Below are 12,379 nucleotides of genomic sequence, written 5' to 3'. Positions count from 1 at the left end.
TTGGCGTTTCAGGGAAAATATTTGATTTAGATGTTTATATCACCACATATTTTGAGCTAAATTACTTCACTGACTGGCTGCGATATTTAAAGAAATGAAGATGTGAGTTGGAACAAGCTTGTTTTAATATAACATGGAAGGGGTAGTCTGATAAATAAATAAATAGAATTCCTGTCTCTTAATTTTAAAATTCTATCTAGGTTTATCTGGGATAAACCATGAAACTTGTGCTTATCCCTTCTCTGTAAGTTCTCTTGTACTATCTAGAATACTTTTTACTCAGTAGTTGTTACTGTTGTCTTGGATCTTGCTGCAGTCATTTAATACCATATAAAAACAAGATTGAAATTATTACTTGAGGCTATCAAAAGTAGCCTAAATACCTTCTGCTTCAGGAGTAACTAAGGAAGTAGTGTAGGATTATTTGTTTTAAAATAAACTATCTTAGGTTTTGAAATACTAAAATATTGAGACTTGTACCATTGGCTTTTTGTTTGTTACTATCTTAACTGCTTTCAGGACTTACAGCTCTTCTCTGTTGAGTTATTGTGGAACACTTGCTTAACTCCTGAAAGGGAAAAAACCCAAACAAGCAAACAAAACTAAGCTTTGCTGCACTTCTTTTAATCCAAATATGTCTATCCAAGTCAAGTCTGGTTTATTTTAGTTTTGAGTCTGTGATGTGTTGTTAGGAAGAGTGAATTGTGTGGGAATTTTTTCAGGAGGCTTTATTTTGTCTGCCACACTTGGTCGAATGCTTGACACTTGCAGGGAGAAAGGTACTACTAGAGAGATGTGCAGCTTAAAACCATTTCAAAAGGGTTGGGTACCAGGGCAGTGGCCTTCAGTTTGGCTCTTTATATGGTGTAAAGTCAGGTTGGAGAGCTGTGTCATCAGGATAAATGCCTGTAGCTACTTGCATTTGTTAAAAGCTAGGCTTCTGCATTGCCTAGTGAAAACAATCTATTGGTACCTAGATTTAGTAAATTGCAGTAACAAGTACGATGGGTTTAAGTGTGTGAAATGCTCTGTGTTAGTGTGTGGTGTGACTTCAGAGGTGCAAGCAGGAGCTTTGAGAATTTTATATTTGTTTTTAAGTCTTCCCACTTGCAAATGTTCTTGTCCTTTAACTAGGGTGTCTGTGTATGCGTCACTTGCACAAAGTTTGTGTTTGATTTGTTAAAACTGGTGACCCCTTGTATAGAACAGAGGATGTCTTTTCTCCAGTGAAGCATCGTTATCTCAAGAAATTCTTCTGTTTTCTTGTTTTGGAAGAATGACAGTGTTTGTACTTCACAGTGTGAAGCTCTGGGTATGTGGTTCACTGGATAGCCACATAGTAACAATTATTAGACAAACTTTCTGCGTGTCTTTAGTCTAAATAAGAAATGTTTCCAATATGATTTCATATGAATATTTTTTTCCTACTGAACTCTCAGTAGGTGTGATAAAAGCTCATCTGCACTATGTTTTCCTGTTTCAAAGTGTTTATATGTTGCTTATTTTACATATCGCAGGAAGAGAAGGTTTGGCATGATTTCAAGCTGTGTAAAAAAAAATTTATGTTAAACAAAAGGCCACTTTTGATGGTATCTCTCTAGCACTTGAAAAAGGTTGTTTTGAAGCACTTCTGTGGGAACTTTTATAAGCACTTTTATACACTGGAGTATGTCAATCAATACAATATCTGTGTCTTCAAAATCCTGTGTAGTTAAATTTTAGTTTTGTTCTTGACTTAAAAATTAGTTCAGTGTTGCAAAACAAAATCTGTTTTACAGGTATATTTTTTTCTGAGGTACTGCATTTGTTTTTCATTCAAAATCAGCAATTATTGCTGCTTAGAAAAGGCTCATTCAAAATGCTTTGTTTTTATTTCTGGAATTAAATAATATTGACAAGGTTGTCCTTCAGAGGGTTGTAATACAGTATTTAGTGATCGACTCTATTTTTTTTTAATAACTTCTGTGAAAAGACAATTATCTTAGGTATAATCATTGGCTGATACACTTAGCAGCCCATCTCTGATTCATTCTTTGACATTACTCACTCTTTGTAACCTGGAGATCTAAAGAGCTCCATGCTTTTCTTGACAAGTACTGTTAATGGTTAAAGGTATTCTAAATTTTCCTATTCTACATTGACAATGCCCTTGAATCTAGACAGGAATGGCATCTTCTGGGTTGTGTGAGCATTCAGTCTCAAATAACCAATTGGCGATTTGGTACTTGAGATTTGCCATGACTGTTCAAGTCAATAACAAGCAGTTGGATATTGTACATGGGTACCAAATCATAATTGGAAAGTTATTTAAATGCCACATAAACCAATTAAGATATAAGTAGTTTTCAGTTGCAAGAAACAATTTTAGATAACATTTAATAATATGTGATAATTAAATCTTCACAGTGTTTGAAGCATGAGCTACTTCAGCTTGAACTCCAACATGATCAGTTTTATCTACTAATGATAGACTGATGATCCAAATTTACAATGTAATAGATTATTGAACTTAGTTTTAGTGAACAGAATTTGGCTTAGTTTTTGAGGCTAGTAGAAATAATAGATCAAGAACTCTCAAAGCTTTCAACTATATTGTGATGGATGCACAGTATAGTTACAAAATAAAGAAAAGAAGCAAAATCAAAGGTAGACTATGGTAAGTAAAATAAAGCCATTAGAAGCTGAAGCCACCACAGTTTAAATTTCATAAAAGAGCAGCATACTGTTTATTTTAGATTAGCAGTGCTTTTATGCGTTTAGTTCTGGTATCTTCATGTTTATAGGCTTTTAGTTCTATTATCTTGTGCAGTGGGTTTGATTTAAAGTGTTTTGGATTTTTTTAATGTGAATTTTGCTTATTGCAAGATGTTGAAAAAAAAATCCAGCAGTCCGTTTGAGTGGGGTAACGTACACTGAGCAATATGGTATCTTCCTATTTGATGAGAAAAGAGTGGTTTTTAAAATGATGTCTTTAATTACCTTTGCCAGATATAACAAATCAAAATTAATTACCAATATATCAAAACAAAAATATTGATATAAAAATCAAAATATATTGTTTATAAAATCTTTCTAGGTGACCTGAATTTTTGGCTTCTTACCCTTTTAGAAATTTACAAGCAGTAATAAATTTATTTTGCACGCTTTGCTGTGTTACTATACTTTCTTACAAATTAGATTTTTGGAGTGTAATAAAAATGTTTTTTAGCTTGCCATATTTCTGTCATATTCCACGCATCATCTCCTGTGTAGAAATTTTTTATTTATACTACTGTTGAACTTGAGATAGTTAAAGCTGTCTAAATGCTTATCAACTTTATGAAAAGCCCATATATTCAGCTTTTGATCAAGCCAATTTTTAAAAATTCCTTAAAATTCTTTAAAATTCTCTACCAGTAAGCTAAATTGAGTGTAAGCTGCCACACTTGAAGATACGTATTTTTCAGGTATCTGAGTTGGATGTCTTTGCAACTTCAGACAAGAAAGTCAAATAGTCTTCTGCTTATCATGCCACTTAAACAGCAGCCTCCAGTCAAAGCTAACTAAATAAGAGGCTCTCCACAGCATCCAAAAAGGAGTATGTCTTCCAGGGTTAGTGTAATGTGAATTGCAGACAGTTTCTTATGTTTTTAATAGTATATACATAGCCACTAACTATCACTAGAAACCAAATCAAACCAAAGAAAACAACAACCAGAAAAACCCCAGAACAACAAAACCAACAAATGAATCCTTACATTATACAGCAATGTTTTTATATAGCCATGTGTTTGTACTTCTTAAAGCTTATTCATTTCCTAAACCCTGTTGTCATATGTAGTGATATGCTGTTTAGGGTGGAGTTCTAGCTCTGATTTGCTACATTTTTATAGATGTCTTTTAATCTTAGTTGTGAATTTAATAGGGATGAAGTATTTCACATGTACTTTGACAGACAGTGTTGTTGGTGCAGCAGAGGAGGACTGTGTCATGGAGCCCTGACTTACACAAGGATTTCCTTATGAGGTTTTAAAGGTCTTACTCTTACCACTCTGACAATTTGTATCTGAGACTGCATTTGGGGCTAGGCAACAACTCTACTTTATAGTGGGCAACTTCTCTATTTACTTTATAGTTGCATCTGCTTCAGTTGGACTCAGGTTTATTCTCTGACTTTGTTCTGCACTGTGAATACTTGAATATACTTTCTCTTTCTGAAATATATTACTGAGTGTAGTCTTGCTGTGTGCCAAAGCAGGAGATGAAAGCTTTGTGGTCTAACAATGAATAGAGGTATTAAATATTGCAAAGTTGTCTCTTGTGTAAGCATATGATAGCTACATTACGGATGCACATTGGGTCTTGATTTTGTTATTAGAATAGTTTTCTAAACTGAAATATAATCTCTTCTTATTGTGAAAAGCAACTGTTACATGACTAGCATGTTGTAGTAGAACAAAAAAGCAACTTTTGTTTTAGTTTCAGGCTCCAACTGAATGTCTCATTTGCCAGTATTTAGAATGTATTTTTTGTGGTGGAGAATAAGGGTGTTAGTGTTTGCTTTCTCCCAGATTTTCGATATATAGTCTAGTGATTAAAAATGCAAAAATATACAATCACCAGTATTTCCAACTCAATACAGAAAACTGACAGGCAGTGTAATAGTAAAAGGAAAATTGCTATGAATATATATTTAAAAACACATTTTTGCAATGCTATTATAAATCTATTCTGTATTGTGCCTCGTCTTAATTAGGATCCCTTTTTATATGGGCTGGTAAAATAAAACTGCCTTTTAAATAAATTATTGCCAAGTCATAGGCTATTTTTCAAAGGTGGATTGCAAATAAGTATGCTGGTAATGCATCTTGGATTCTGGAAGAATAGGTTAGTTGTTTTGTTGCTTTTCATGTAACTTTTTGCTTTCAAAACACAGCAGGTGTTTGAAGACTCCCTTCTACTGTGCAAGTTTCTGCTTTTGGCTAAAGATAACTAAATTTTCTAATTTCGTTTTACTTATTTGTACAATACAGATTATTTAGTTTTGTAATGAAAGTTAATTGTGTAATACAATTTACTTTAAAAGGTTTACTGTACTGCCTTTCCAAGAGCATATGAAATTGCACACATATGTGTGTGTTTATATATATAAAAGTAGGAATTTTTGTGCAAGATTTTGAATGTGCTTACACTTGCATTGTTGTAATTTTCTTTGGCTATTCACGAAGTGAAGCATTTTGTATTCAGTTACATTTTGGTTGTGGAGAAATTAAGTGCTGCAAATAACTTTACAATAGCTTTTCTCTCTTTTTTCTATTCACATATGTAAGAGCTGTCAGACTGAATAATTTATAATGTATGCAGGCCTTGTCTTCTATCACTTGTTGTCTTCTGTTTCAGTTTTATTAATTGAGAAACAGGAAATAGTGCACAACTCTTCTTTATTACTGATGTACAAACCAAACATAGGAAAAAATGAGCATGAGTAGAAAATGCTTGAAATACACTTGTTTTTTCTTGTTATTTCTTGGACTGTATTTCCTTTTAAAAATTAGGTGAATGCACTTGAACTGCATGGCTGTGAATATTCACATTCTATGATTTACTTAATTTCAGTTAAACAAGCTCACCCTCAGGAAGAATGCTTTGGATGTGAAGTCATTAATGCAATGTTGGTGCTAAGGAATTCAAATAAAATATGACTTCAGGAATACCAAAGTATAGACTGTCAGTTGTGTTTTGATAGGTTACTTAACCTAGGATTATGATTTTGAGAATGATCATTTAACACTCTTCTAACAAAATAGCAGTTACACACAGCATCGTGCTGCTTTCTTCCAATTCTTGTTCTGATTCTTCCTTCTGTTCTTCATGTTCAGTGCATGTTCTTAAGGAATGAACAGTGCATGTTCACGTCCCCTGTCTGATGTTAATTTTTCTAGGTGGACCAGATTCTTAGAGTGAATTTTAGAATTAAACAAAGAAGCCCACATTGTTTAAATCCTCAGTAGAGATATTGACCCTTCCTAGAGGCAGGACTTCTTTAAGTGTGCATCTGTAAAGGTGGCCTAACATTTAGGATGGATTGCTGTTGGGTTTTTTTGTTAAAAATCTTTTTTTTAATGTTTAAAAACCTGTTGCTCCCCTTTACACTGAAATACCATATACTAGAGTACAAACAACCCTGAATTCTTTCTTAAAATAAAAAAATAAGTAGTGAAATAATAAAAGGAAGTATAGCCTATATATCTCTTCTACTCCTCAGATTTTTCTCTCTATTTCAGATAAATATTTCCAAAGAGGTGAGCAGCCCTCTATTTCAAAGTGTTCAATGCCAGTTAAAAAAATAGAGAAATGTTCATTTCTGCAAGACCATGCTTAGTATATAAAAATTGAATCAAATCACCTCTTTTAAATATTTTTACATTTGATGTGCACTGTGATATATTATGATGTATTATTTCATACTGTGAAAGTATATTATAAATACAGTGTACATAGTCAACAAAAGTACATTCACTCCTTTGTATAACAGTAGGAAATATGAAAATATACCAAAATTACTAGGTAATATATTAATTTTGATGATATTTATCTTTTTCTATGTAACCTTTATAAGATAAAAGAAATAGATTACTTTTAATTTTTTAATGCCTAAAATTAATTCTAATAAAAAACAAGACCATCAATCTCTTGTAAAATGATGGAATGGATATATAACCTTACAACATGTAGAAGGAATTTCTTTTTGTATCTATGTGTAGAAGAGAAATTTCAGGGAAGATGTTGAAAATAATTTTATTATTACCATAGAATATATAAATGTATTATTTTTATGGCATTCTAGCTTGTTCATTGGAGCAACAGATGTAATTTCTCTAGAGAGATATTTTTCCTGTTGTCTGCTAGATCACATTAATTCTATTTGGAATAAATAAATGAGTACCCAAATGTTTTAATTCCTCTTTGCCAAATGGAGTAGCTGTAGTACAGTAGTGCTTATGTGTGTTAAAATGCACATTTTGCATGCACGGAAAGATTTGCATTCCTTGATACTTTCATCTTAAATTTATATCCACATCAATGTTGAAAAAAAAATGTTAGAAAAATGGTGCAACCCCAGACACTTACAGCTATCTTTCCTGACTCTCTTGTCAATAAATTAATCCAAAGTATTCTATTAAATTGGATCTGAAACCAATTAAAATATTTTCATGTTTTTTTAAAAGTACTTGTATTATTTATATAATGAGTAACCATTTCTGATATAGTACATCGATTTCATGCGGTTAGTGAAATACTTGACACTGGATAGTGTGCCACCTTCATCAGCTTCACCTGCATTTTAGAATGTGTTCTGAATTTTCTAGAGAAGTCTAGATATCAGCATTTTGGCATTAATCTAGACTACTACCTATTTTCAGTGTGTTTACAGAAGAACTAAGGTAAAGGGTGAGGAAAATTATGGAATTTGTGATCTTAGCAATTTTTTGAAACTGAATATAGAGAAGACACTGGGCATAATACCAAGCTGTTACTATGCACCTTAAATGCATATGTTATATATCCACTCATACCTAACCTAAATTACCACGTATGTATCATCATACCTAAAATGAAAATGTGCATGTTATTTTCTGTTTTGAGGTCTTTTTTTTGTCAACATCTTTCTTGTCCAAAAGTTGCTCCTGGAAGAAATTTCCAGCCTTAGAATTTGATCCACTCCTGTAAATATAGCAATCTGTATATTTTCATTTTACCTACAGGCTTTGCTAAAAAATAAGTACCATCACAGAATTCTGTTTTCTTGACATAAAAATTATGATTTTTCTGAATATTTTCCTTGTCTCATGACTAGCTCAATTTGTCTTGCTTTTAATTGGTTGGTTTTTTTTTTTTTAACTTAATGGCTGAGCAGTTTCCATCTCTTGCAAAGTTTTGAAATTCGAAGAAGCATCTAATGAAGTTACTGATTGCATATTTGAAAAGAAGATTTACAGAATTAAAATATATGCACAAATATATGTGTTAAGTAGTTGTGATTCACTTTTTGAAAAATATTATTTGCTGCTTTTTAATCCTCAGGCTATTTGGATTTGTTTAGACTCTAAAATGCAGTCTGTGCTTTCATTTGTAAGTCTAGTTGGAACATAACTAGTACTGACAAGAAAATTCCTATTGTGATACTATAGCTCTTAAGTTTTTCCCTTTAAAGATTTGAGTGTTCATGTAGTAATCAATACGTATGCAGTGCTTTTTTTCATTAACCAAAAAACTTTGAAACAATAAAATTTCTGTATTTTGCTTTTCTGCAAAATTGTATTACAAGTATTTTGAACAACCACAATTTTTTTCTGTCCCTATATATTACAAAAGTGAACTAAAATCAAAAGTGCTTGAACCAAATCAAAGGTTCCAAAGCACATAGTTAAAGCTCTATGAGCTTTATATTATAAATATTCTTTAGGGTATATGTAGTGTTTAATTTGTACATAAGAATCAAGATCATAGGTACAAATCTAAAAGTTCTAATTTCTATTTCCTATATTTTCAAAGATATACTGTAGGACTTCTGCTATTAAAGGACCATTTTCCATTGTGAAATTGAATTTTACCTTGAAGTCCACCCATGGCAGCTCTGTTTTAATTTCTCCTAATTTCCTTTGGTATAAATCTTCTATATCACTTTATTTTAGTGTATGAACAATTATTAAGATGAAAAAAATCAGATGCCTTTGGCAGCATTTATCTAAATCAAGAATGCATTGGACATTAAAGAAGTGTTCATTTATCTCTAGCAAGAATATTAAAAACAAAGGTGGCACTTTTTCTTCTAACAACTGAACACAGCGTTAGAGTTTTTCTGATATTCACTAGTTTTCAAAATGAGCTGCAAAGAGTATTAGTCCATACAGTCCTAAAAACCATGGCTCTTTTAGAAATGAGAGAACTAGTTCAAATCAGATATGCTTGTTAAAGAAAAGCCAGCACATGACGTCTTATAGTCATTACATAGGCAAAAAAAAGCAGATACTTCAGTTTCAGAAATCTGCAGAGCAGTGACATGGCATTCCATTCAATTTTTTACCAGATATCACAGACTGGAAATGTGAGCTTTGGCTGATACTGCTGGGAAGGAGAGTGCGTCAGGCAGCTGTAATTCCCATCCTGTAAAGGTACTGATACTTAAAGTCTCTGTAGTCCAAATTGGTACACAAAAATACTAAAATGTTGAATTTGGACATTAGATATATTTTTCAAATTTCTGCCAACTATTCTTAGGTGTTCTGTGGATACATTTGCAGTTTTTTGCTCTTTAGGTAAGAGTAAGGAGAACCTATTCCTTACTTTGGAGTTGTTTGCAGGTTGCTTCCTGAAAAACTGCCTGTGGTATGCAGTTCTAGTGTTTTCATAGTGTTTCACTAGAAAAATAGGTTTCTGAAGTCAATGGTAACCAATTGTTTTAAACCAGGCCAAAATTTTGTTACATGGACTTGTAAGTTTGGTTGCTCTAAAATCAAGTTTTGGAGCATTTTGTGTCTCATTGAATGTAAAAAAAAAAAAAAATAGAAATTCTGGTTTTAGTGTGATTCTTAAAAGTGTGATGTTTTTGAAAAGTGTTTCAGTGCAGGGTGAGCTGCAGACAGTTGTTCCAGTGCATTCGTTGACCGTATCTTATCAGCATCACGTTTGTCTGCAGTACAAAAACTAAATTCTTTTGTGGAATAAGATTTTTTTTTTGGTGGTATGTCCTTAAGGAATCATAAAGCCTAGAGAGTAACTGACATTAACGTGACTCCATGTACTGTAAAACCCATTCCGTTTTATATATTTTCAGGGAGTATGGAGTGGCACAGGAAGGAAATGCCATATCGCTGGAAAGTTGCTCTAATTCAGCACAGGATTCTTGTGAGAAATTACTTCTAATATTACATCATCCTCTTCTGTTTTTCACAGTTTACAGTCTAATTTCTTCATTTTTTATGCCACTTTTGTTCATATCAGTAACCACATTAAAATACATTTAGCAGATTAAATAGGCTTTCATGAGTGTTAGTGCACATCTGATAGAGTGATAGTTCAGAACTATAGATTTACCATATTGCATTATATGAAGGCTTATGGGTTTCTTAATAAAATTATTTTTCCTTTTTAGTAAGGCCTGCTATTTTATAATCCTACATTTCACTGGCTAACATGGGATTCAACAATTAAAAATAAGTCTCAGCTCCTTCCACTCTAATGAATATTTCTGACAATAATACAGGCAGCACATTAGAAGGGGGAAAAATAAGTGCCCTTGCAAAAAAAAAAATCAAAACCAAAAAACCCAAAAGAAACAAATAAAAAAACCAGGAACATGAAAAGGAAAGAAAAAGGGGAATTGGCTATTTACTTCAATATATATATATATAAATTTTGATATATAACAAGATTTTAAAAGTTTGGTTTTCTTTTGCTTGAGTTTGCTACCTTGCTCCAATTTATGACTACTTTTCAAACACTGTAGTTTGAAGGAAAGTACTTTCTTTTTTTCTCTACTCTATAATGTCAAAGAGCCCAAACATTTTTTTTTTTAAATTTTATTTTTCTGGGTATTGACAAAGGTCAGGACTGACACTAACAAAATTCATATTTTCAGATATAATAGCAGTCTTATTCTGTAAAACCATCCAAAGTGTGAAAAAATTAAGATTAGATTTTCATCATATATTTACAAAAAACATATATGTAACAAAAAGATTATCTTTTAATTAGAGAACTGTTTTATACTCCTGGTTTTGGGGTTTTTTTTAGGTAGTTAGGATTTGTAGATGATTCATTAATTAAGAGGAGCAAGAAGAGCTGTGGCCAGCTGTATAAACTTCTGTTGACCTCTCTGCCAAATCATAAATGCAATGTCAGATGGAAGATATCAGTGCATTTTTTTTCTCCTATCTGTAATCCCCAGAAATAGAGTGTTTTGTGTTTGGCAAGCATAAGCCTGTATTTTTTCTGCATTTTTGATGCATTTTGTATGAAGTAATCCCATATACCCAATTGGGTATATGCTATATACCAATATGAGTTAGTCGTGTCTTCCTTTTCTTTGAAACTCATTCATTCCAGATTTTGTTCTATTAGTTAGTGATTTCCTCTTGTTAAAATTGTATGACTCTACTATTTTGCTCCCTTTATCTGTTCCTCCTGAACTACATATGTACACAGTTTTTTCACACTCATTTCAATTACTGAGTCTGGCTCTGTAGTCATGATCAACTACAAGAAACTGTCGTCCATTTGTGACTTTGTCTTCATATATCTCATTATTTGGTAGGTTGCCTGCCATCATCTCACTTTAATCTGTGTGCCAGAGATTTGCTTCCTAATATTCTTCATTGATATACATGATCTTACACACAGATTTGGTCAGGAGTATATTTTTTGTTTCTCGCGATGATGCACATATCTAGTGTTCCTGTCTGTGATTCCTAGAACACCTTGTCTTGACTGTGGTTATCCTATAGATAGTCTACTTAGAATTTGAATGAGTAATTTGAAAACTGATCCCAGCTCTCTTCACAGACCCTTCCTTCTTACTCATTTTTGGTTACTGTGGACAACATACCCTTTCTTTTCAAGACTATAATTTGTCTGTCAAATTGCATAGCCAATCTATGACATTTTAGATTGCATGCATCTAAACTTTGCTCTTTGTTTATAAAATCTTCAAATGCTTGTTCTTCTTTGCAGGTTACCAAAGTCTTATCTAGGTCCTTAGCTTTCATTTCTCCAAAAAGCCACTTTCATAGTCATTTGTCTAAAAAATTTCTCTGATCACACCACTTGAATTTAATTGCTTTCTAACTCTATATCTTGTCAAATGCAAAATGTTGTCCCTCCTCATCAGTTTTCTATACTTGAATTCCTTTACCTAGAAGGAATTTTACCATGTTGAACTCACCCCTTTTGTTAATAATTATAATTTCCCCAAATCATGTGTGATCCCTTGCATGAAGAAAGCCTTCTTAGAAACATTTGAGCTTTTGTATTCCTTTCCAGTTCTTTTAATAGAATCTGTCTTGATTGTCAAGTTTTAAATGCCAAAGATTATAGCCAGACATATGCTGTACCTTATGGATTATGAGTTAATGCCATTTTCCCTTTCCTCATTTTTAAGGAGTAATTGCAAAAACATGAGAACAAAAAGGGATTGAAATATCTGAATAATTTCTGTCATTATGTATATGTGTTCACTTTTGCTTTAAACGCTGATACTTTTCTCTTACTGCTTTAAACGCTTTCTTCCATCTCTTTTTCTTCTAGAGCATAGGTCAACATGTTTCCATTAGTATCTGCTGCCACGATGTTCAGTGGTGAGAAAAGTAAGAGGGAAGAGGAAGGAATCTTGATATGAATA

The 12,379-nt window shown here is 32.5% G+C and overlaps 1 protein-coding gene across 5 annotated transcripts in view; it reads left to right on the top strand.

The window, feature by feature from the left end:
• NOVA1 (NOVA alternative splicing regulator 1) overlaps positions 1-12,379 on the top strand; it is a 138,664-nt gene that overhangs the window by 42,431 nt on the left and 83,854 nt on the right. Inside the window, exons 2-3 of one of the 5 annotated variants that reach the window (XM_030948568.1) lie at positions 9,071-9,155; positions 9,818-9,888. The exons of 2 other annotated variants lie outside the window; for them this stretch is intronic. Coding sequence is in view for 1 of the 3 variants with exons in the window: in XM_030948566.1 (XP_030804426.1) it covers positions 9,780-9,888 (109 nt within the window). In the remaining 2 variants the exon portion in view is untranslated. Of the gene's footprint in view, positions 1-9,070; positions 9,156-9,194; positions 9,889-12,379 lie in introns of those variants that run through there. 2 more of the 5 variants (XM_030948567.1, XM_030948566.1) reach the window with 2 other exon arrangements.

The sequence above is a fragment of the Camarhynchus parvulus genome, chromosome 5, assembly GCF_901933205.1.
Source record: "Camarhynchus parvulus chromosome 5, STF_HiC, whole genome shotgun sequence".
In the NCBI taxonomy this organism is placed as follows: domain Eukaryota; kingdom Metazoa; phylum Chordata; class Aves; order Passeriformes; family Thraupidae; genus Camarhynchus; species Camarhynchus parvulus.
Note: the sequence above shows the minus strand (reverse complement) of the source record. Positions and strands in the feature narration are given on the sequence as shown.